Source organism: Toxorhynchites rutilus, chromosome 1 (genome assembly GCF_029784135.1).
Source record: "Toxorhynchites rutilus septentrionalis strain SRP chromosome 1, ASM2978413v1, whole genome shotgun sequence".
Taxonomy (NCBI): Eukaryota; Metazoa; Arthropoda; class Insecta; order Diptera; family Culicidae; genus Toxorhynchites; species Toxorhynchites rutilus.
The window spans coordinates 14,340,310-14,365,438 of NC_073744.1; the positions used below are offsets into that span (position 1 = coordinate 14,340,310).

The 25,129-nt window shown below is 37.2% G+C and overlaps 1 protein-coding gene across 1 annotated transcript in view; it reads right to left on the minus strand.

Moving 5' to 3' along the window:
* Nucleotides 1-24,939, minus strand: part of LOC129762286 (protein sidekick-2-like) — a 171,070-nt gene extending 146,131 nt beyond the window's left edge. Inside the window, exon 1 of the mRNA XM_055760425.1 lies at nt 23,509-24,939. Within this exon, the coding sequence (XP_055616400.1) occupies nt 23,509-23,590 (82 nt within the window). The 5' untranslated portion in view covers nt 23,591-24,939. The remainder of the gene's footprint in view (nt 1-23,508) is intronic.
* Nucleotides 24,940-25,129: the final 190 nt, after the last annotated feature.

Here is a 25,129-nt window from a genome sequence, read left to right on the forward strand (position 1 = left end):
TCCGTTACATACCACAAATATTTGATACAGAAAATATAATGGAATGAAGACAGCCCTAAATCGGACAATTCCTTCCTCGGGTTTTGTTGTTATCAACACATTCAGCGATCCATTTTTATTTATATAAATAGAGGACGATATATGAGTGCATTTTATCACATTAAAATCCATTTCCACTCTCGAACGAAGATCAATTCCGTTACCGCAAACATCAAATGGACTAACAACGCTTGTCAATATGTAATTGTAGAACACATTCGATTCGAATTTTTCGAATTTTTCCATTTTCCTTCAGAGTTTCTGAAAAATTTCAATTGTCATGTTTGGTTGGAATATGTACATTGTTTTTATGGGACTCCTCTCCTTTCCAGAGAAGAAAGAGGTGTCATACCATCATAAAAACATTTCTCGTACCTAAAAACCCTCACATCCCAAATTTGGCTCCATTTGCTCGATTAGTTCTCGAGTTATGCGCAAGTTTGTGTTTCATTTGTATGGGAGCCCCCTTTAGAGATGGGGGAGGAGTGTCGAACTACCACAGAAACGTTTATCGATCCCTAAAATCTCTATTAACATATACGAGTTCTATTAGTGTGATTCCATTTGTTTGATTAGTTCTCGAGTTATTCAGATATCAAACGGCCCCCCTCTTTATAGAGAGGAAAGGAATGTCAAACCATCATAAAAACATTTGTTGCTCCCTAAAACTTCCATATGCCAAATTTGGTTCCATTTTCTTGGTTAGTTCTCGAGTTATGCAGAAATTTGTGTTTCATTTCTGTGGCAGCCCCCTCCCCTCCTTAGAAAGGTGGGAGGAGTGTTGAACGACCTTAACCTTAAAAATATTTCTTGCCCCCTAAAACCTCCACATGTGAAATTTGGTTCCGTTTGCTTGATTAGTTCTTGAATTATGCAGAAATGTATCCTTCATTGGTATGGCAGTCCCCCCCCCCCTCTGAGAGAGTGGATGAGTGTCTATTCACCATAGAAACGTTTCGTGTCCCCTAAAGCTTTCGTATGCCAAATTTAGCTCCAATTGCTTGATTAGTTTTCGAGTAATGCAGAAATTTATGTTTCATTTGTATTGCAGCACCCTTAGAGAGGGGGGAGGGGTCTCGAGCTATCATAAGAACCTTCCCCGACACCAAAAGCCCCTACATACCAATTTTCATGTCGATCGGTTCAGTAGTTTCCTTTCCGAGTCCATAACAATCAGACAGACAGACATATATATATATATATATATATATATATATAGATATGTTTTATTTATTATTATAAAGTAAATTTATATTTTGAATTCTACCTGAGAATCAATTGGACTAATCAGGACGGTCATTGTAGGATATATGGGAATTAATTTTTCACTCAAAGATTTTCGAAAAATTCAAAATTTTTCACACCATAACATTCACTCACGGACAGAGACGAACACAACAAAGCAAATCCGACTCGAATCGTACGATTGCTTTCTCCGGTTTCGCTCTTACCAGCATATTTGGAGATCCTTTTTTATTTACGGCCATTCCATGCCAAACAGATATAGTGGTGAGGATTTTTTACATCATATATCTCGATATCAGAGATGCTATTTTTTTAGTGTTTGAGATATGATTTTTCAAATTAAACATGTTTTAAGTCTTTGTTCAATATTGTGATTTTTTATTTTTTGGGCACTGGTTAAATTTGAAAAATCATATCTCAAAAACGAAAAAAATAGCATCTCTGGTATCGAAATATGTTATGTAAAAAATCCTAAGCTTTCAAAAAAATATATATGAAAATATAGCGCCCTCTAGTCCAAAGCAAAAAAAAAAAACAACTACAATCAATAACTACGAAAACAAAATTCATTGTTTCTACAAGTTCAATATTTTTTGACAAAAGGCTAGCTCATTGGCTTCAATTTAATATGTCGATCATCCAAATCGGTTCAGTGATCCAAAAGTTACAAATTTTTGGAAAAAAACATTTTTGGGAAAAAGTTGAAAAAAAATTATATTTCGGACCACCCTGAAATGGAAATGGTCACCCTAACAAAAAAATAAAAATATATGAAGAACATCTGTAGCTGTTAATAAGATCCGAATTTGATTATTAAAAGGTTAAATAATTCGATTATCCACATCTAATAAACGAAATCCTTTTATATTATGTTCATTAGTAGGATTTACATAAGAATCAAATTCTAAATTAGTGAAATTTGAATGTTCATATCTTCAATATCATTGATGTCCAATAGTTTTTAAAGTAATCAAAGCATTTTCAATTTCATCCATTAAGTATAAAAGGCGAAGAGAAGAGAATGCAATGAATATAAGAATAATTGCAGGAAGAATTGTTCAAATGATTTCGATTGTTTGACCATGAAGAAGGTATCGATTGGTAAATTTATTAAAAAATAGTATAATTATAATATAAGCGATTAATGTTGTAATTATAATTAAAATTGAAAAAAAAATTAATTGTTCTATTAAAGAGAAATACTATTTTGTAATTCTATCATGTTGCCATTTTATGATTAAAGAAAAAAAAATTATATATGAAGTTAATATAAGCATTGAATGCTTTATTCAACTGACGGCAAATATGGTACTACCTAACGATTTCCAGGCGAATATGGTAGTACATAGCGATTTCAATGTCTTCATTGTTGGTATTTGTGCATTACTACCATTTACAGTATTTCTTCGTTTGCTTCGTTCAGTAATCGTTCCATAGAAATGTGGCAACCTGACCTTGAAACAAACATCAAAATAATTCATCTGTATTTGCAGAGACTCTCTATCAGATTAGCAGACACGAAAGCACATTTCCAGACAAAATTTTCGTTCAAGATTTTTACCCACTTGCAGAAAATGTGTTACTCGGTTACATAGAATATATTACGTTGAGCTTGAGCTTGAGCTTGGGTAGACTGTACAATTCGTAGTTGCTTTCCGTGATTGACCTGAACTAACCAAATTGATCAAAGAACACACAGAATGACGCTTGGGACTAACAAATCATTCTCGTTGTGCAATTCTCGGTGATTTGAGTTTCAAATGGTCAATAACGACGCCGGCCACGTCCTCACAGTCATCAGGGGAAGGGAAGGAATGTTAGTATGATAATTGCCGCCCGAAGGCCAGAATGGTTGCCTCTATAGCGTGGTTCCCTAGCGATTATCACGGGAGGGATAATTGTTAGTGGGAAAGGTCGAGAATCAGGATTCACTGCGGTAAGTGATGTGATTCTATAATCGCGAACTCTTAATCGTTTGTCGGCAAGATATGCCCAAAATCAAATGTATGAACACGGTGGGAGAATATCAAAGATATCAATGGGTGACCTCAGAAGGTAACTTGGAGAACCCCTTCACAATAAACGCTACACATGCTATATTTGTGAATTAAACATTCCAACACCTCTGAAAACCAATAAAATCCGAACATGAAAATGAAAAATTAAAATAATAAGAACGAAAATTGTGTGTGTAAAATGTGCGGAATTTTCTCTTTGTTAATCTCTATTCTTCACACCCTATAACTCACAGCTGAATGGAACAAATAAAAAAAAGTCGTGGAAAGGCGTCCTGTGAAAAAGTCGCTCCACAAGGACTTCATTTGGAAATACGATTTTGACATAATATTTTTGCAAGAAATACTGCCGTTCTACGCATAGTTGTCCCATGTTCAAAAATCAGCAACTGAGAAAAACGCAATCAAAGTCTTCTAGCATATTTGTCTACCAAAAGCTCTAAGCATTTCAGTTTGGCAATACACTGCGTTTTTCATAAGCAGCAAACTATTGTTTAATGAAATTTGAAGAGTTTCCTTCACTTGAACCAATCAAGTTTGATTACGGTTCAAAAATACATGGTGGGACAGTTATGCCTAGAATACCAACATTGGACAATTGAACTTGATGTTGTTTTTTGAAATACTGGGAACAAATAATATGTTTTTTGGTGTTTTCCGAAAGATTATGCATACAAACATCGTTTTATGAAGGAGAGAGTGATCTGCAACATCTATACAGAATATAAATCTCATTGTTATTAGACATTAGACATATGGATTTAAAAAGAAGGGTGGGCTATATCTATGATATAACCGCAAGGTTGACGCGGGACTACCTTCGCTTAACAATCATTTGTTTGTATTGTTTGTAATTGGTTTTTGATTTAACGGAACGATTTCCGAATTCAATTGAATTCAATATATTTGCTTCGTGAGTAAAAAGATTGTATAATGTCATGTGAGATCAATGCATGTATTGTGATAGATTATGTCCTTCGTTACAAGTAAATTTAATGACAGCTCTTTTACGTTTGGTATGATGACATCGTGGTTTTGAAGTCTGTGCTAGATAAACACATTTCAGTCGGAACAAAAATGCCCCCGATTTGCATGTATTTGCAATTCCGAGTTCTCCGGACACCTTCGTTTAGAATTCTGTAATAGGTAAACACATTTCAGCCGGAACAAAAATGTATTTGCAATGCCAATTTCCCCACGCTCCATGGATTTGAAGTCTGTGTTAGGGAAACACGTTTCAGTCTGAACAAAAATTCTCTTGACTTACATGTATTTGCAATGCCAATTTCCCCACGCTGCATGGATTTGAAGTATGTGTTAGGGAAACACATTTCAGTCGGAACAAAAATACCCCCGACTTGCATGTATTTGCTAAGCGGATTCCCACAGGTACATTGATTTGTAGTCCGTGTTAGGGAAACACATCTCGGTTGGAACAGAAATACCCCCTACTTGCATGTATATTTGCTAAGCGGATTCCCACAGGTACATTGATTTTGGAGTCTGTGTTCGGGAAACCGCTAATCGGGCCAATCAAAACTAGGCAGTTAAGGCGTTTAGATAACGCTTGACATTTCACAGTTATTCAATTGTTTATCTAATGCAAAATAACATTTTATTAATTGCGATGGAAGCGTAGAAATATTCCGTATGAATTGATGCAAACATATTTCCTATCCAGTAAGAAATTTTCAAGTTATAAGCATTTGGAATCTTTCATTTTTTCCTGCATGTTCTGTGTTTCGGTTTTCATTTTACTCCCATATACTCCGGTTAGACGTAGTCCCACGTCAAAATACACGGTTGGACAGTTATGCCTAGAATATCAACATGGGACAGTTGAGCTTGATGTTATTTTTTGAAAAGCTTAGAACAAACTATAAGTTTTTTGTGGTTTTCTGGAAGATTAGGCATAAAAACATCGTTTTATTAAGAAACGTGAAAATTGTCAAAAAATAACATGGGACAACTATGCGTAGAACGGCAGAATAGCTTTATATGAATTCTTGGGAATTCAATTTTCCGAATTTTCCGACCTTCCTCCAGAGTTTTCCGAAAACAAAAATCATTTTTTCTCTCCGCTATATTGATCTACGGGAAGCGACGAATAAAGACGGCTCAAATCGGACCATCCCTTCCTCGGGTTTTCCGCTCAGCAACACATCTGGTCTTCCGTTTTTATTTATATAGATTACGCCTCTCAGGAAGTGGGTTCAATAATGGCACGGAAGTTTGATTCAATGAAGATATTCTAATCCATTTGGTTCACGGCAAAAAAATGCCATTGTTGGCGACATAAATTATTTGTTAATCGCGGATGATATGACAGGTTCAGGAAATAATTTTTCCACTGGCTTGGAGAATTTAACTGATTCTCTTGAATTAAAAGATGTAGAAAAATCTATTTTGAAGAGACATACGATTTTTACTTTTGTCAGAGGCGCGTCAAATTCTCGAATTCACTAATAAAGTTAAAAACGAAGCATAACGTTGGAATTCTAAAAAAATGTTTAAAGTATCAAAATGATTCCGTTATCGTTCTCCGGTCACCACAGTGTGATTATAAATGGTTTCTATTAGTCAGAATCTAAATATTGTACCCACATTTTTTAAATGATGGATATGTTGATAGAAACGTTGTTCGCATCTTCATCCTCAAAAAAGTGCGGGTCAATGATTCCTCCGGACCACAAACCGCACTGAACTGCACATTTTCCGGGATGCATTGACATCTTTTGTATTGATGTAGCTGCTCATAGGACCAAATCAGCAATTTCGCTTATCAACGTATCCGGTCAACCAAAAATACATAATGAAATGTCGATGAACACTACACATCTTTAGTTTTGACACATAACACGAATTCTGGTGATCTTCCAAAAACAAACAGTGGTAAATGGTGACAAATCGCCAAATCTTCACGCTGCTCGACTTAACAAAAGCAAATTGTCCATCATTGGCCGCAAATAATTTCTAAATAATTGAGGGGTCTGGTTCCAAAACTCACACTTGTTACCCGACGTAATTTTCAGAAACCGCAAAAAACTGTGGCGAAGCCATGAGTGAATTTTGGGAACTGCTGTTGTTGGTAAATCAAAGTCTAAAAAAAAAGGTGTCTACCTCCACATAGATAGAATTAAGGATCTCAAATGGTGAGTGTGAGATTCGTCTCCAAGGCCCTTTTTTGCAGTTACAGATAATTTTATAGAACAAGATTTGTAGAGCTTTAAAAATAAAACACTTTTTGTCTCTTGGCAATTTTTCGTCAGCCCTATAGTTTTTGTTGTATAAATGAGTTTTGACCAAATTTCATTTTCATGTCATGTAAACATCAAATGTCATTTTTTCTGTTCTAAACATTGATTATTTGATTGTGGAAGAGTTTTTAAAGGTATAATTTTTGGCTGAAAGAAGACTGAATGTAATTTAAAGAATGCTACTGAAAATAATATACTTTTATCTTCGAACATTATTAAAGAAAAAAAAATTGTGGACAAAAATATATCAAAACAAGCAGAATTATTAAGTAAAAATCCCAAACAACTGCTACTTCCTCCGGCTCATCAATGGCCTGTTCGTATTCAACTCCTGTCGGTTCCATCCCTGGTTCATAATCTTCTATTCCTATACATTGTAACTCCACAAAGAACGAAAGGAACGGAATACTTATCCAGTGTTCACCATAGTGTTTCTCAAGCAAACCTAGTAGATCTTTCACTTTTTTAGGATTCAAATTTTTTCCTCGAGGCACAACGCTCCAAGTAAAAACCGAGACTTATTTTCCTCTACTCCAAATACTGAAGGTATTGTTGAGGCTCTGAAAAAACAAGTAGAATAGTTCCCTCGTACCATCACTGTTTTGAGAGTCTTTGCGATGTAAATTCTCTTCAATTGCGATTTGGAAAACTTCCAACTCTGCGTCGTCTTTACTACTTTATTCATGGCATCTTTGATATTGTAAATTTCAATATTATCACTGGTCAAACGTTTTACTACAGCAAATGTTTCAATTGCTGCAATGTAATCTTCCGGTGTAGCGATGGTATCAATCTTCCTAACGGCCTTCTCGATTCGTGCAAACACACGATCGGCAGGCAAGAAGCTGTGTCCAGTGACATTTCGATATCTTTAATATTGGAGATACTTTACCAATGCGCTCACCATGATACAGTACTATTGTTTTGGGCTGGGCAACCGTCTGCGACTAACCGAATCCGATTGATAGTTTTGTTTGCCAACTTCTTCTCATTTATTTTCAGATGATGAAGTACACAAGATGCGATTACGTTTGAGTTCTTGTCGTATTCATTTTCAGTTCAACAGTACGCCGTTATTTTTTATTTCGGATTTAGGGCTTCTTTTCCCAAAGAGTATCATTCAACGATGGTGAAATTGATACACATTTCTCGTGCAATGGGATGCCGAATCTGTAATTCGACCCGTTGTAATGAAGGTAGCGCCACCTACTTCTTACTGAAGATGCATCATAACAAGGCTAAACTTTGTACTCGGTAACTCTGCCGAAAACGTTATCACAAAAAAAGTGAAAAAAAAAATGAGAAAAATCGTGATTTTGTTATTTTTTTCCCGTTTTTTCAAATTTCATTATGAGAAAAGATGAGAAAGATGAGAAAAGTTAAAATTTCAAAATAATTTTATACATGATAAAGGTATTCTATTGTACATAATCTGTTTGTTTCCGGCGAGTTTCAATCATGAATTTTTTTCAGCTAAATTTTTTTTATTGAAAAAGTCGCTTGGGGGCAAGTTGGCGAACTGCAACATTGTGTTGATTTTTGGTTTTTTATTGCAGATGGTTAGAACTTATAAGAGAAAAAGAGACCAATATTGGTCGGACACCAGTTTGGAGAATTTTATGAAAGCTATAGAAGAAGGTTTGTCTGTTCTGGGTGCTTCAAGACAGTTCGGTGTGCCAGAACAGACTTTGAGACGCTATCGTCGAAAATATCCAGACATGGAGGTTAGATTTTCAATTCAGCATTTGCATTTCCATGTTCTTTATGCGAGAAATATTAAATCTGTATCAATTTCAGGATACATCGTCCAATAAAGGCGGCTTCAAATCCACATTCAGGTCCAGCTTCGAAGAATTGCCTATTCGTTTGCGGTTAAAAATGGTACATAGCACCCTTTCAAAGGTACATGCGCCGGACGGACATGGGTTGAAATGTTTATGAAGGTTCATAAGCTATCTTTAAGAAGGCTAGAAAATACCTCAGCGGCTCCATTAATGGCGTTTAATAGAGAAAATTGTGATATATTTTTTCGAACTTTGGGATATATACGAGCTCAGTATCGTTTTCCTGCGTGTGACATTTACAGTGTTGATGAAAATGGCATTTCCACTGCTCCAATCAAGGATAAATAAATAATTGTTATTACATTTTGTTGATTTTTAGGTGACCAAACCATATTCGCCAACTTGCCTCCAGTCATTCGCCGTCTTGCCTCCACGAAAACACGACAGGCTATATGAATCAGCATCAACATTAAAAAAAAATAATTCCAAGATCCAGGGCTCGCCAAAGCTTAACGTCGCTTAACTTAACTTGCCTCCCTCTCCCCCATCGTATTAAATACCAGTGGCAGTGGCAGTCAAGTCAGAAAGCAATAGAAAATCGTATAGATCACACGCATCTCGCACCAAACAGAATTTATTAAAAATTATTATAGTGTCAAAAATATATAGTATCTTTGAACCGCGAAATAAAATAGTTTTTTTTTTTTACAATTGAGAAATCCAACGGCTAGATCTAATCTTGAACAGATTATTTTACCTGAACATTTCCACGGTGAAATCCCTCACTAAATAATACCATCAATTACTGAATAGAGGAATGAATTTTTAAAGAAGAATCACTAACGGATGCTGTTCATATATTATTGTCATGGTCGTGGGAGTCACCCCTTGTATCCAAAAGCCAAATTAATTTCGCGAAAAAGTGCCATTTTGAGTAATAAGACACTGATGGAAGGCCATCAAAGCTTATGTGTTCGAAATTTGAGACAAAACGGTATCATGTTCCTGAAACAATCTAACAAATATTTGATAACGTTTAATATTAATTAAAACATAAAATCTGTTCTTGATTATAATCCATCGAAATTCGAATCATGAAAATGCTGCCCCCGCTCATGGAACTTAGCAATCATCATTGTATGAATTGGATCCGTTTTTCCAAAATAACCACAAATGCCATTGATATGGTTCGATGTGTTACAACGCTATTCCCACTCACCCAACACCCCCATCCTAAATTAAATCCCATTCACCGAAAATCCTTAATTAAACAGTATCTCCCAATTTTGAACAGTAATAACCGATGGGCAAGCGAGCTCGGGCGCAACTCGGCCGGAAATTCACTTTCCCCTCGCGCGCGCGTTGTAAATTAAACAAAACGTCGACCGTACAAATTGGAATCCGGGCAATTGTTCGGCGCCGGGACAGAGGGCGGAATACTCATTAGCTTCCATTCAGTGCAGCAGTTTAGATGACCACATTCCCACACACCCTTTCAGAGTGGACGCGCATCGAATGGAAGCCTGCGGCCTATGGTTCCTTCCATTGCATTGTGTGGGCGTAATAAAAATTAATGAACACCAGCCGAGAGACCGATCGCGGGAGAGGTGTCAAGCGGAGCGTAACGCTGCGAAGGTTTTCCACTGCAGGTCCTGATTGAGAGTGCTTATCCTGGCAATTTCCACGTGCTCAACTGTTCACAGCGCTGTTGGTAATACGATTTGCTCCCACCACCAGCTTTCTGAATATTTCACGATAAACTTCGCCTTGGCTGAGGCTCGCGCTGTGGGTGGGATGCATCTCGTTTGCATGAATTTACCCAGTGTTGAACTTGGCGAGCTCTCTATCTCTGCGCGTTTCGCATCACGCTGAATATGGAAAGTGTTAATGTCATTTTGGAACAATATTTTCCCGATGTCAACAGCGGGTTCCTGTTCGGTGTCAAACTCCTACCATAAGCGCCGGAGTCGTAAAGTCCTTCCTAAAGACATAAACACTTTCATTACTGCAGCAGATGGCAATATCGGACGTCATTCGTCCAAAGGTGTGTAACTGCCAACACATCAATATGTTGCTAGCTACCCTAGCATCAAGCAAATAAAACAGTCCGGACCACATGCTTCCCGTGGGAGCAATTTTCCAGGAACGATAGACCTGCCAAACCCTCCTCTCCTCTGGTTACCATAATTGGTCCTGGGTAATTCGACTTAATGACGTTTTAAGTGTAAGTTACGGACGAGTTGGGTTACATTAAGTCTCGCCCACCCAACCAAGAGATCCAAGGTGATCTGTGTCTGTCGGCAGTATGGAATATCAATTAAGTGGTGGAAGAGTGAGGATGAGAGTGGGAGAATCCTATTGGGGATGTGCCGACCGACGAGACAAAAGCGAATTAATTATGTTCCACTGATTAAAACAGGAATTCAAATTTCTCTATCTCCTCGGGTGAGTTTTCCAAGGAGTGAAATAAAACCAATTAGTACGTCTCCCTAGCGGGAAGCAAGCCCCAGCAGTAAAGATTCCTTCCGCACCCTTTGCGCATCACACCGAAAGAAAAGGATTTAATCGAGGACGGAATTATTCATGTATTCACATGTTTATTCACACAAAACTATCGGAATTATTCCCCTGACCGGAGTGGGTAGCTTCGAACACACGCATACGCAAATGTGTGAGCAGCTTTTGGCCGGTCCAATGGCTCGCCCCGATAAGGCTTAGTGGGTTTCCGATAAAAGAGAGGGGGTGTTAAATGATGTATGCTCGTGTACGGGAAACGATCGAACTCGGACAAACGAATCTAACGGTCCGGGACAATACCATTCAAAGGGGGGTTTATTTGGCCGGCATATGTCACTAAGCTGATTGGCAGACATTACATGTTTGCACGGCTGTAATGAAATGATACATGTTGCCGATGAATGAAACCATGGTTGTGGGTTGGCCGGCCTTATTATGGCGTGTGTATTCCGTGACATACGAGGGGAGTGATTTTGTAGCCTGTCTAGCAGCGAATCAGTTCGATTGAGGCTCTAAATAATAGAGCACACAGTTATTAAATTCAATTATCCTAATTCCCCGACGAGTGATGAGAGCTTCAAGTTTTATAATACAGCAATTTGGTGGTTTCGTGCTCCAGGGAGAGAGAGCCAGCGACATTGATTGTCTGATTCGTGATAACGAAGGCTAGCTTGGGATGGTTAGCTCTATTGACAAATTTCCTATATTTTTTGAAATGATGATTTTCACTTGAATCCAAAAACAAAGAAAAATCACCCAAAAGATTTGAAGAGGCTGAATTAGTTGAAGTAACAATTGGATTGCCAAATCGATTAACTCCATAAAACAAGATGTTGAGAAAAATGATGAAATATTATATTTTGTTTTTTAAAATCCATTTCAAATTACAAATTCGAAAATACGATGTAGAATGTGTTATTGCAAACGCATATTTGATCTGACGACATATAGAAAGTATAAGATGAGATAAACTTGGAGTATTTGTTACTATTACTACATTTTTTTCGTGATTAGGAATAATCTATACATATATATATATATATATATATATATATATATATATATATATATATATATATATATATATATATATATATATATATATATATATATATATATATATATATATATATATATATATATATATATATATATATATAATGGATTTCTGTCTGTCTGTCTGATTCTTATGGACTCGGAAACTACTGAACCGATCAACATTGGAATGTAGGGGTTTTTGAGGCCTGGGTTGGTTTTCGTGATAGTTTGAGACCTCTCCGCCCTCTCTAAGGAGGGGCTGCCATACAAATGAAACACAAATTTCTGCATTACTCGAGAATTAATCCAGCAAATGGAACTAATCTAGAGGTTTTAGGGTGCAATAAATGTTTCTATGATGTTTAGACTCTCCACCCCCTCTCAAAGGGGGGGGGGGGTGGTCTGCCATACAAATGAAAGGTAGGTTAGAAGATCAATCAATGAATAATTCTGCGATTGGACCCATGAACAGCGCTTAGTAAGAAAACGTGGATGTGATAACGAAAGATAAATTTTGGGCGGATCGAAGTTTGCCGGGTCAGCTAGTTTTGAATAATTTTTATATTACGAATTTGATGTTTTTTTAGATATTAAACGTCCACTTCTATTTCTGTATCTTATACCATTCATTTTGTTATGCTTTTGGACATTTTGGTCCCATTTATCACGATTACGGCTTCTTTTTTGTTCAGCCGTTTTTTTTTTTGCTGCGATTCTTTCATTGATGTGACCAGCTGACGAATCCAAATAAAACCATTTCCGGGTTTGTCGAGGTTTCTGTCTGTAATTTGTATTGAAGAACCATCCGATTCATTATTTTCCCTATTCAAATAATTGTTATTAACACTATGCTCACACTATGATAACACCGCTCACGAGATTTCTCTTTTTTGTGTTCCTTCTTTACGGACTTGTGTGGAATTAGCGGATAAAGGTTTTTGTTGCGTGCAAGTTTGTGTTCAACGTCTTGCTGAATTTGATGAATAATGAATTATTTCAATTGAAATAAATTGATTGTTTATCAAGTAACAACCTTCAAAATCATGCTCACTATCATTCATCATTCATCTTTCCACACAATTCAGTTTTGACGTAGGACTACGTCTTTCATTTCTGTACCGGGGTGTAAGTTCAAAGTTTCGAAATCGAGAGAGTGACGCTGGAGTGCAAGGTTTTGCATGTTAATACCTCTTTAGCGGTTGAATGAAGCGGTATAATAATCACTTCATCCGAAAGATAAAATGTCAACGAGTTATATGATTGTCACTTATTGGTCTAAACAATCGTTTCAATAGCTTTAAAATTGCTTTGAAAGCAAACTGTTGAAATCATCATTGCTCATTGATGATGAATGGTGATCGCAATGTGTTCCCAAACACGGACGCAAAATGTAGGCACCTGGAGAAACCGTCGTAGCGAATACACGCAAGCTGCGACTTCTTTTGCTCGCTTGCATTAGAGTTTAGGAAACCATAGCGGACACATGCAAGGCGTGAGTACTTTTACTCGCATCAGTTTCTGTTCTGCTTTCGCATAGAACAGTCACGAAAAATTGTTTGCGTGTGAATGCGTCTAAGCGAAGGAATATTCGCATTTACGCATTCGACCTGGTGTTCCCGTGATGCAATCCAATTGACGAATTTACGCAAAGCTGAATCAGCTCATGAGACACCTACATTAGAGTTCAGAGTGATGATATTTGTTTATTTTACGCACTGAAAAGCCAGATTCGATCGTGATTATTCATTTTATTTCTATTTAGATTCATTTCAACCATTAAATGTCTTCAGTATATGGTAAGAAAGTTAGGGCTTTGTATATTTACGATGATTTCAACATACATTTCAACATAGCATACAGGTTTTGAATATTGTGGATAATGGTGATGAAATCGATATCATATCAAGTTGGATTATATAATTGATAATGTAAGGGCCGATACAAGAATGATTTACAGTATTTTCAGCGCAACACATGCAACACTCATCGTTTATCTAGTTAAAGAAAAATAAAATTATGCGACACCTGATTTTTCTAAAAAAATTGAACGATTAACAAAACAAAACATCATCATTTTACTCGCTGCGCCATCTGGTTGTAAATCTAACGTAAATTCGTCAATAGCATCAGTTTCTGTTCTGCTTTCGTATGGAATAATCATGAAAAATTGCCACATCACGATAAAAACGAAATTAATTTTATGCAAGGTTACATAGACTTTATTTCGTTTTCACCGTGGAGTGGCGCCCTCAGTTTCTATTCTGTGCATGGAGTGATCATGAAAACTCTCGTGTTATTCACACGGAAACAAAAATGCATCATATATCAAGCATCTTCAGTTGCTTTTAAAAGGCCACTCAAATTCCATCGGTTCGTTTCGGGACCACCAACAAGTTCGAAAGAGTTGAATTTTATGTTAATAACAATTCCATACTTATACTTATCCAACCACACATTAACAAGAAAAACTCTCAGCAATCTTTCATAATATTCATTCATTCATTTATTTAGAATTGATGCAGATGCAATTTCAAATAAATGATTACCGAGCCAACGGTAGTCCTACGTCTACCTTACGGTTATATCACAGATATAACTAACTTCTTGTTTTTACTTGATCGTGACAGAGAAAAGTTATAGACTGAAACGTGAGCATGGGTCAACTCAGGAAAATTTACAGGATTTTGAAAATCAAAAAAAGTTGTTCGAATAGAGTTATCGAAGTTCCTCTATTCTTCCTTGTGGCTTCTATCTTCCAGCCACAATTGTATTAATCGAAAAAGGATATGAGAAAAGTTATAAGCCAAGTTGTATGAAATAAATTAATTATGTTAAAGAAAATTGAAAAAAGTTATTTGAAAGGACCCAAAACACATTTTTGAGATAATACTCATTGGAAAGAGAAAGAGGGCCAAAATGTATACAAGTTGTAGGAGGGAAATTAATACATTTCTCGAAAATGGAAAAAAGTTTTGAAATACTTTAAAATCGTGAAATATCAACGCATGAAGATGGGATATAAATCTCTTTAAATCATAATTTACATGGATTTACACGGAATATTTTATTTACAGAAAAATTTGTGTTTCGATGTACGTAGATGTAGTGGATAAAAATATCGGGAAGAAATGACAAATCGATTTCATTTTTTTTTCAAAGGTAGCAAATCCAATTAACGTTATCGACTATCTTTCATTTGACTTCTATAACGTAATTTCGAATTCGCATTTGGCAATAAATAGTTCAATAAATAATATTTTTTTATGCAGGGGATAGAATTTTCTTATAATTTGTCGCGGTACACCATAGTAGGTGTACTTTGAGTATTTTCTCAGATTTCTATTTTCAAGTCTATTGAGAATAGGGAAAAAATAGAAAAACTCATTTCTCACTATAGCTGTTATAGTGAACCATATAGGAGAATTATATTGTTATTTGAAAAAAAATCACACATATCTATAAAAGGCGTAGGAACACATTTAAATACGAATTATAATAGTACTGTATCTCTAAATACTAAAAAAAATTCAATAATTCAAGATTTTTTTTAGTACTTCAATTTTTTAGGAATTTATTTTTTGATTATATTTCTCGATATATCATAGTAAGATGCACTTTCAGTATTTTTTTTCAATTTTTTATCTCAAAGCCATTGAGAATGGCGTGCTAAAAAATGGAAAGGTACGTTGTTCACCATAGATCCTATGGATAGGGATTCAAAGAATAGTCAAAATTTCCATACAATAGAAATTTTTACTTCCTTTTTACTTTTTACTTCCTTACCCAGCCAAACACTTTCCCCCGTACAACTCGTAAAACCTTGGGTAAACCGATCACTCATGCTATGTCATCCAAGTATCTTGGGGTCTGGTTCAACTCCGAATGTACTTGAGAGGCACCTGGTTGGGAGCCCATCCCGAAGAACTTATAATGTTTTATCGAACAACTATTCTCTCAGTGATGGAGTATGGCAGTTTCTGTTTTTAATCAGCTGCCAAAACACACCTCATTAAACTCGAGTGAATTCAGTATCTTTGTCTCCGTATTGCGTTGGGATGTATGCCCTCAACGCATACCATGAGTCTCGAGGTTTTGGTAGGCGTACTCCCACTAAAAGATCGCTTCAATTTATTATCTCTTCGGTTCCTCATCTGGTGTAAGGTTATGAACCCATTGGTGATCGGAAATTTTAAGCAGCTGATCGGGCTAAATTTTTATTCTGGATTCATGACTTCATATCATGAATTCATCTCCATGCAGGTTGATTCTTCTTCGTATATTCCCAGCCGTGTATGTTTTCCTGACTACAACAATTGCTCTGTGAATTTTGATCTATCCTTGAAGCAGAAAATCCATGGAATTCCAGATTATTCGGAGTTCGGAGTTCGGAGTTCATTCTAAAGATCTTCAAGGCAAAATATGGGCGTATCAATTGATAGTCCTGGCTCCACTCAATTATTCCTAAGGTTAGCCCCAAACCGTGGTTCAAAAGACTGAATCTGAGTCGGGACTTTATTCGCTGCTTCTCCCGACTCATGTCCAATCACTGTTAGACGCGCTACTTTTCGTTTTAATCTTGCCGACAGCAATCTCTGCGTTTGTGGCCATGGTTAACGTGCACGACATCGAACACGTTGTTTGGTCATGCGAGTTTTATCTTGTCGCCAAATCGAATTTAGTAAACTCCCTTCGGGCCCGAGGAAGGCAACCCAATGTGCCAGTGAGAGATGTGTTGGTTCGGTTAGACCTTGATTACATGTCCCAAATATATGTTTTCCTTAAAGCTATCGATCTCCGAGTATGATTGTTCAAACATCTATTTCCCCTCCTTTTCGTCCTTCGCGAGCTATTGGTTCCCTTTCTACTAACATTAGAATAAGTTAAATTGCAAATACATAAAGTCTTGTCCAGTTAGAATCCGTACGCGTTGCACATTTTACAGCGGCACAGTCAGTGGCCGCTGCAAGAAAGTTTTTACAGCGGTTTGTTTACAAATGTTTCCTCTTCTGGTGGTAAAAGTTTCAAATTTTTTCGTGCCGTAAGTCCGGAGTTATTCCACATGGAAGACAGAAGAAGAAAATTAATCTTGCACACCCACGTTGACAATCCAACGTGGTCGGGTGCGAAGATCGCGAAACAGTTGGATATCGCTAAAACTACCGTATGTGATGTGCTCAGACGATTCCGCGAGCGGAACAGCGTGGACCGGGCGGTTCAAAAGAAGCGTCGAAGCGGAACCTACGATCGTCAGCTGAATTGGAAGGTGTTGAGAACCGTCAGAGCAAACCCTGGACTGTCCGAACATGATATCGCTCAGAAATACGGTGCCGCTCGTAGTACCGTTCGACGAATCATTCACCGAGCTGGACTTCATTCCTACAAAGCAATCAAGCAACCAAATAGGACGATGAAGCAGAGTCTAGTGACGAAAACTCGCGCTCGTAAGTTGTATTATCAGGTACTAACGAAGTACCATGGATGCCTGCTCCAGGATGACGAAACTTATGTAAAAATGGACTTCGGCCAACTTCCGGGACAAAAATTTTATCTTTCCACGGCACGAGGCGATGTCCCCGCCAAATTCAAGTTCATGTTCATGGACAAATTTGCCAAGAAGATGATGATCTGGCAGGGTATATGCACCTGTGGTGCGAAGACGCCGGTTTTCATCACTACAAAGACCATGGATTCGAAATTGTACAAGGAAGAGTGCCTGAAGGAGCGTGTGTTGCCTTTCATAAAGGCACACAATGGTCCCGTTAAGTTTTGGCCTGACTTAGCGAGTTGCCACTATAGCCGGGAGGTTCTCCAGTGGTACCGCGACAACGGGGTGGATTTTATCGAGAAGGAGTTCAACCCACCAAACTGCCCCCAATTCCGCCCAATTGAAAAATATTGGGCGATTATGAAGCGGAAGCTAAAGAAGACCGGAAAAATGGCTCGGGACGCTGCAGGGATGACCAGATTCTGGAAAAAACTGGCCACAGAGGTCGACACTGCCGCTGTGCAACGTTTGATAGGAGGAATCACCAGAAAAGTGAGAAGTTTCATCAGAAATGAAGAAAAATAATTTTAAGGACATTTTTTTGTAAAAGTGCAAGAATATATCTTTCTTTTGGTTGATCACTCTTTTTTGTATGTCATTCTATCTCCGAGATATAAATGATTTCTTCCGTACGGATTCTAACTGGACAAGACTTTATTAGATGTAAGGATAGATTTAAGAATTGAGTGTGAAATGTGAGTGTGAATGAGAATGTGAATGTGAGTGTGAGTGTGAACATTGTTGCAATCTCCTTACATCCCATTCTTTTCCTTCTTTTCCTAAGCGAGTAATCGGTTTCCTATTTTATTGACCACTAGCTAACCCGGCAAACTTCGTCCCGCCCATTTACTTGATTAATTCTCGAGTAATGCAGAAATTTGTGTTTTATTTGTATGGCAGCCCCCTCTAAGAGAGGGGGAAGGAGTATCTTAACACCATAGAAACATTTATTGCATCCTAAAACCTCCACATGCCAAATTTGGTTTCATTTGCTTGACTAATTCTCGAGTAATGCAGAAATTTGTGCTTCATTTGTATGGCAGCCCCCCCCCCCCCTTTGAGTGGGGGAATGACTGTCTAACCATCATAGAAACATTTATTGCACCCTAAGACTTTCACATGCCAACTTAGGTTTCGTTTGCTTGGTTAATTTTCGAGTAATGCAGAAATTTGTGTTTCATTTGTATGGCAGCCCCCCCTTAGAGAGGGGGGAGCGGTCTCAAAATATCACGAAAACCTTCCCCGGTCCCAAAAACCCCTACATACCAATTTTCATGTCGATCGGTTCAGTAGTTTCCGAGTCTATAAGAATGAGACAGACAGACAGACATCACTTCATTTGTTTTTTGTATATATATATTGTATATTTGTATATATATATATATATATATATATATATATATATATATATATATATATATATATATATATATATATATATATATATATATATATATAATACTACTTGAAAAATGTGGTTGCCTTGAGAAGGGCCGTTTGATTTGTTAAGAATCATTCAATTAATTTCTTTGTTCACTCAATCAATGATAAAGTGATCGATGATATAAAAAAAATGGTGATTAATCATTGGAAGGCATCAGGCATCACGAGAAAATACGCTGAAGTGGAATGAGATATGTTTAAAATTTCCCTCTTTGGCTCCGGATGTGATGGCATCAGCGTTATTCCTGAATCAAACATTCGGTCCTACCTGTAGTGAGCTCTATATTCAGCTATTCCATGCCAAAGCGATATATTGGTTCCCAGATTTTAGTCAAAAGTGGTAATTTTGGTCTTTATCGCAATACATTAGACCCGTATTTTTTATTTTTATTTTATTAGGGTGCCCATTTCCATTTTAGGGTGGTCCGAAAAATCAATCTTCCACTATATCGGTTTGGCATGGAAAGGCTGTATTCCAACGCTCGGGCACTAGCAGTGTTGCCATATTTTCATCTGTGTTTTCTTTGAGAAGTCTGTACCATCGAAAATATTCATTGAAGAGAAACATCTGTTTTATTAGCAAGAGAAAATACTCATTTACTTACTACAAAATATTATATTTACTTATTCACTTTATATTTACATTTATTCAACACAAACACTGAATTTATTGTAAATGTACATTAACGTTTGCAAGCCTCGAATCACTCATGTGTTTGATGATGCTTATACAAAAACTTTCTCAATTTATATTGCATACTATCATCCAATGAAATTTTCGAGCTGAGTTTGTGAGTTTGCTATTTGGAAAAAAGACAACCAAAATCTCGTTTGAATGAACATTAAAAAAAGATAAGAGAAGGATTTGCTTGAAAACATATTTCGTTTGGTACAAAATGGCAATCTGTTGTTTTTAGCGACGAGAAGAAATTTAATTTGGGTGGTTCAGATGAGTTTCAAAATTAATGGCATGATTTACGTAATCGAACTCAGATGAGAATGAGTCGAATTTCGGAGAAGGATCGGTTATAGTTTGCAGCGCATTCTGCTATCACAGTAACCTACCAATTGTTTTTGTTTCGTTCGAAATGAACTCAAAATATTACACAGACATGTTGGAAGAAAGTCTACATGATGCTGCAGATTGATGCTGTTGGTGAAGATTTCATTTTCCAACAAGACAATGCTTAAATTCACGAATCCAATCACACTAAGCAATAGTTATCCGATCATAATATCTTTGTTTTGGATTGGCCTGCTATCTCAACGGATTCCGATTGAGAACCTCTGGAGGACATCGATTTCAGAATATCTCACAACTGAAACAAGCCATAAAGGAGGAATGGGCAAAAATTGACGAAGGAGTCCTAAGAAATCATGTTGATTCAATGTAAAAACCGATTGATTGAAGTCTTCAAAAAATTAGACCCGTTTTTTTTTATTAGGGTAACCATTCCATTTTAGGATAGTCCAAAAAATTATTTTTTCCCATTTTTTTAAAATTACTTTTTTCAATATAACTTTTGAACTACAAGACCGATTAAGATGTACGACATATAAAATTAAAGTGTAATATTTTTTAAAGCAGGTCTGCTTAAAATATATTACACTTTCAAAAATTTGAATTTTGTTTTCGTAATTATTGATTTTGTTTGTTTTTTGATCTTAAAAAAACTGAAAGAAAACTGGATCCTGTGAAATCGTGTTAATTTAAGAATTTCGGCTTTGATTTATCTGAAATTATTTTTTTACTTATTCCAATTCTTAAGAAATAGTCTTTCCTTCGAAGCGTATGTAGCTCATAAAATAGCGAAATAAACTTTTAATTACCCATTCGAGCAGATCATAATAAGGTTTCCCACCACCCGAACATTACTGTCAAACAATATTTGAGGATCATTTCTTCTAGAACCTCTAGAAAATATGGTTTTATTTCAAAAAACTTAAAATATCTCGTATCTATTTCCAGAGCAGAAGATCCAAAGAACGGCTGTTGTTGTTCGTGGCTATTATCTAAAGAAAGATAACTCCCCTCTGTCGCGATTGAAGTTCGATACAGAGCACGCGTGATTGATAACGGAACACATCGCCGGGAATATTGGTTTTAGAGGAATTCTCTCAGTTACCTTCTCAGGTTAACAGAAGATAACTCTTCTCCGTCACGATGAAATTTCTAGAAAGCGTACGCGCGATGCATAATGGAACATATCTTCGGGTTTCTAGAGGAGTTCTCTCGGCTTTTCAGGTTTCCAAAAGATAACTCTCCCCTTCGAGATTGGAGTTCGATATATCGCCGGTCCGATTAGTTCTAGAGTTTTTCCGGTTATCTTTCCAGGTTTCCCAATAATAACTCTCCGCCGTCACGAATGGAGTTCTATAAAGTGTATAAGCTACGAATAACATAAGATATCGGCGGGATGATTGATTTTAGAGGAGTTCTCTCAGTTACTTCCTCAGATTTCTCACAGTTAACTTTCCATCGTTGCGATTGGATTTCGATTGCAAAAGATGCGATAAATAGTACAATATATAGCCTGTCCAATTAATCGTACAGGTTTTCCTTTTCAGGTTATCTAAAACTAATCTTTCCCGAGATATTGTGACACATGAAATTTTCGGATTTTCATTTCGTCGAATGGACGATTGATGTAAACGAATGTAAACGAAAGGAAGTTACTTGGTATCTTACATTCATATCAATTAAAGTCAATGGAGCACATTGACCCTATGAACTTCTGAGCTTTAGAATGATTTGGAGGACCTATAACGTCTGATGTTTATAAAAATTTAAAGCCAGCATAGCACGCGGGCTCTATGAACCATTTTGGGTAAGATTTATTGCCATGAACACTGCACCAGTCGTGGATAAAATGGTAGATCAATCAGTCTGAACTTCAGAACGTTTTGGAGGTCCTTAAACATATAATATTTATATAAACTCAAGAACAGCACGTTGCTGCTTGGGTAGGCACCATACGCACAGCGCGCTAATCGTATTGAAATTCAGATTACACTTTCGAACTCCGGAGAAAAATATCACTGAGAGTGTGTAAGAACAGAAAAATCGATCCAAGGTAAATACTCCTCGGAAGAAAAATTTCAACAAACAAAATTGGTCAAGGAATAAGAAGAGTGAGAGAGGGATAATTTTTATACATCGTGAATTAATGTTACAAAAACTTTGTAAAATGATGCAACAATATAAAAAACAGGATAAAACTGGACAAAATTTGAAAAAACTGGAAATTTTTAAGGTTTAACTGTTTGACTGGATCGAGGAAAAAAACTGGAAGAATCCAGTTTAAACTGGAACATTGGCAACGCTGATCTCGCCCGTGTTACGGACATGGGATTGTGAATTGTTGTTAAGATAAACAAACAGAAACAATAGATGAGTGTAAAAGCCATGGAGTAATCTGATTCAACCTATTCTAGTTTTTTCTGAGTCTTGGTTGAATTTGAATAACGATATGATAACGATCAGGTAGTTCTTAAATTAGATGTATTCAAATATCTAAATAATGCTAATTTGCTATCTAAATTGAAGATTGATAAAATCTGTTACTACAACCGCGAGTAAAAACCGGCTTATCAAATTAGTGCGGCAAATCAGTCACCAAAAGTGAGTTCAAATAAGAATTATTATTAATTATTTCTTAACAATATGTACTTCTCAGGAAGGAAGCAAATAAACTCCACAGTTGTTAGAATAAATTGACGAATTTGAAGACTCATTTGAGACCGCACAACAATATTAAAAATTTATAATAATTATTTATAACTATTTCTATAAATAATAATAACAGAATATAGAAATAAAGCATTATTGAAAATTTCTTCATTAGAAAAAGAGAAATTTTTCATTTTATCAAAACTTTTTCCTACACTAAAATGTTCTACGCGAGCGTTCCTGGAATCAAATAAATGCAGATTGATAAGGCTTTTTGGATTCACTATCGACTTGGTTAATACAATATTTTGTTGATTTACAAAATCTTAAAAAATATTCTAATATAATATTAATATTTAACTTGAGAAAACATTATAACATCAATATATTAGTATGTAGTTTACATTTGTTTGACGACGAAAATGAATAAATGGAAGTTATAAAAAACTTATGGCCCACTTACGAAAAAGTTACAAACAGTGTTTCACTTTAGTGTTTAATGTCATTTAAGAGTCATACGAATAAAAATATGTATCACCAAATGTGAACTTTTTGAAATGAAATTTTTTAGCTAAATTTCGCATGTTAGTCAATGAGAAAATTTATATATTCTTGGAATCGTTACAACGACATGCGATTCCAGAAAGCAAATGGAATAGGAGGGCGCCTCGTAAATCTCGGATGAATTGAGCTAGTCATCAAGCTCCGAGCGGGTTCATACGAACAGTTGTGTGGGTGGAATATCTCAATCGCCCCACGTTCAATAACTTTTTGTATCGAAAGTATTGATTGTCAGAATCAGGCGGGGGCAGCTCACTGTCAGCGGGTCAATCGTGTGAAGCACAACATCTGGCTCCAATAGATCGTGATGACCAACATTTTCGTCTCCTTCTGTGTAGGCCATAGTCTGAGGCTATCGGCTTTCATGCAATCAATAATTCCATAATTCACTTACCGAAAATCCTCGTCGCCAAGCATGGGAATATTAATCCACACAAAATGAATCCCAGATAAGAGCTGACTCCGCGGGTAATCATTGCTGCTAGCGTGGTAGGCGTATTGTTGTTATGGTATACGGTTTTTGATTACACTATCGCGAGTTGCCGCCAGCACCGCCAGAGATTGTTATGGCTACACACCACTTGTCGAAGCGCTCGCTCTATGCGTCAGGCATGCGACTCCCCAACGATTGTCGGTCCAAAACAAAGAACCGAAAGCGCGCGCTCTTGTGTGCGTCACTACGTCACTTCCCTTTCCGCAATCGGTGGCCACGCGGACTTCAACGTTTCGAATTTACTGTGTAGTTTTATTCCGTCACCATTCAAAGTGTAGCACAATAAATACACCGCCGCACATTCCACCTGGTTTCATTTGCACCAATGGACACTGATTTCAATCGTATTTTGCTGCTTCCGCTTCAGCTTCGCCGAATAAAAAAAAACTCGTTGTTCGCCGTTTCGCCGATCGAATCCCTATTGTTTGATTGTCAAGCGTTTGGATTCGTTCGGATGAAAACGCTTTTCGCCCTGCCTATTGCTTCTAAAAATCACCACTTTACGTAATTACACATAGGATTTCGCTGATTTTTCCCCCATTCATTGCAGGTTTGGTTTTATTCGCACAATTACACGCACACAGTAACAATTATGTAGATTTCTACATCATCCCCCGAGGTACCTTTCCGTGCGACCCGATGTGCCGCGTCTTCCGGTACAATTTGGGTGGCGGAAATGCAATACTGTGTAGCGGTTTTTTTTTTGCTTGTTCCCAACAGACTCTCTCTCTCGAGACCACCCCGAGCAGCTTATTTGTGCACTTTAAATCACGTCACACATCATCATCATTAATTTTTCGCTCGCCGCAGCCCGAAACAGGACAAAGCGCGCAGCAATGGGGAAGCAGCGCGATGGGGGCGGCGGTAATTGCTTTATTCACTCTGCCAAAATCCATTATCCATTAACAGAGTGCCTCCACCAGGGCTGGCCGTTCGGTCGCTCTTTTCCACACTATTTTCGCGGACCATTGTCTCTGCTTTTCACACTGACCTTGTTAACACTAAACGCGCTGCACCACAGCGCGGATTGGACCAAGGATTTTGCCTATCAAACACAGCACTCCAGCACTTCTTCTTCTTCTTCTTTTCGTGTCACGCTTCGGCTAGTTCCGAGACACCCAGTTTTTGACAGTTTCTGCTCCAGCTGCCTAATCTGCCATTATTATCCTTCACGAAAACAACTCCCACTTCTGTGCGATTGCTGTTGGTGTTGGCAAATCACAGAGAGGAAAAAAAAATCAGGAATAACTCACATCCTTCTACGAGCACCGACGACCGGACGAAAGCACACACGAACGAGGATAACGCGGAACTGAGATGCGTCCGGTAGAAGACCGTGATTTTTTAACCAAATTCACATTCGCACTGCTGATACTCGGTTATCCTGCGAATGTACACACACTCTTTCTCGCGCTCTCTCTCTCTCTCTCTCTTCTTCCACATCCTTTTTCTCAGCTGCTCGCAACTGCTCGAATTCCATCAGTGCCCTTTTTCTCACGTTTGTGCCATAAAGCGGCGCTAT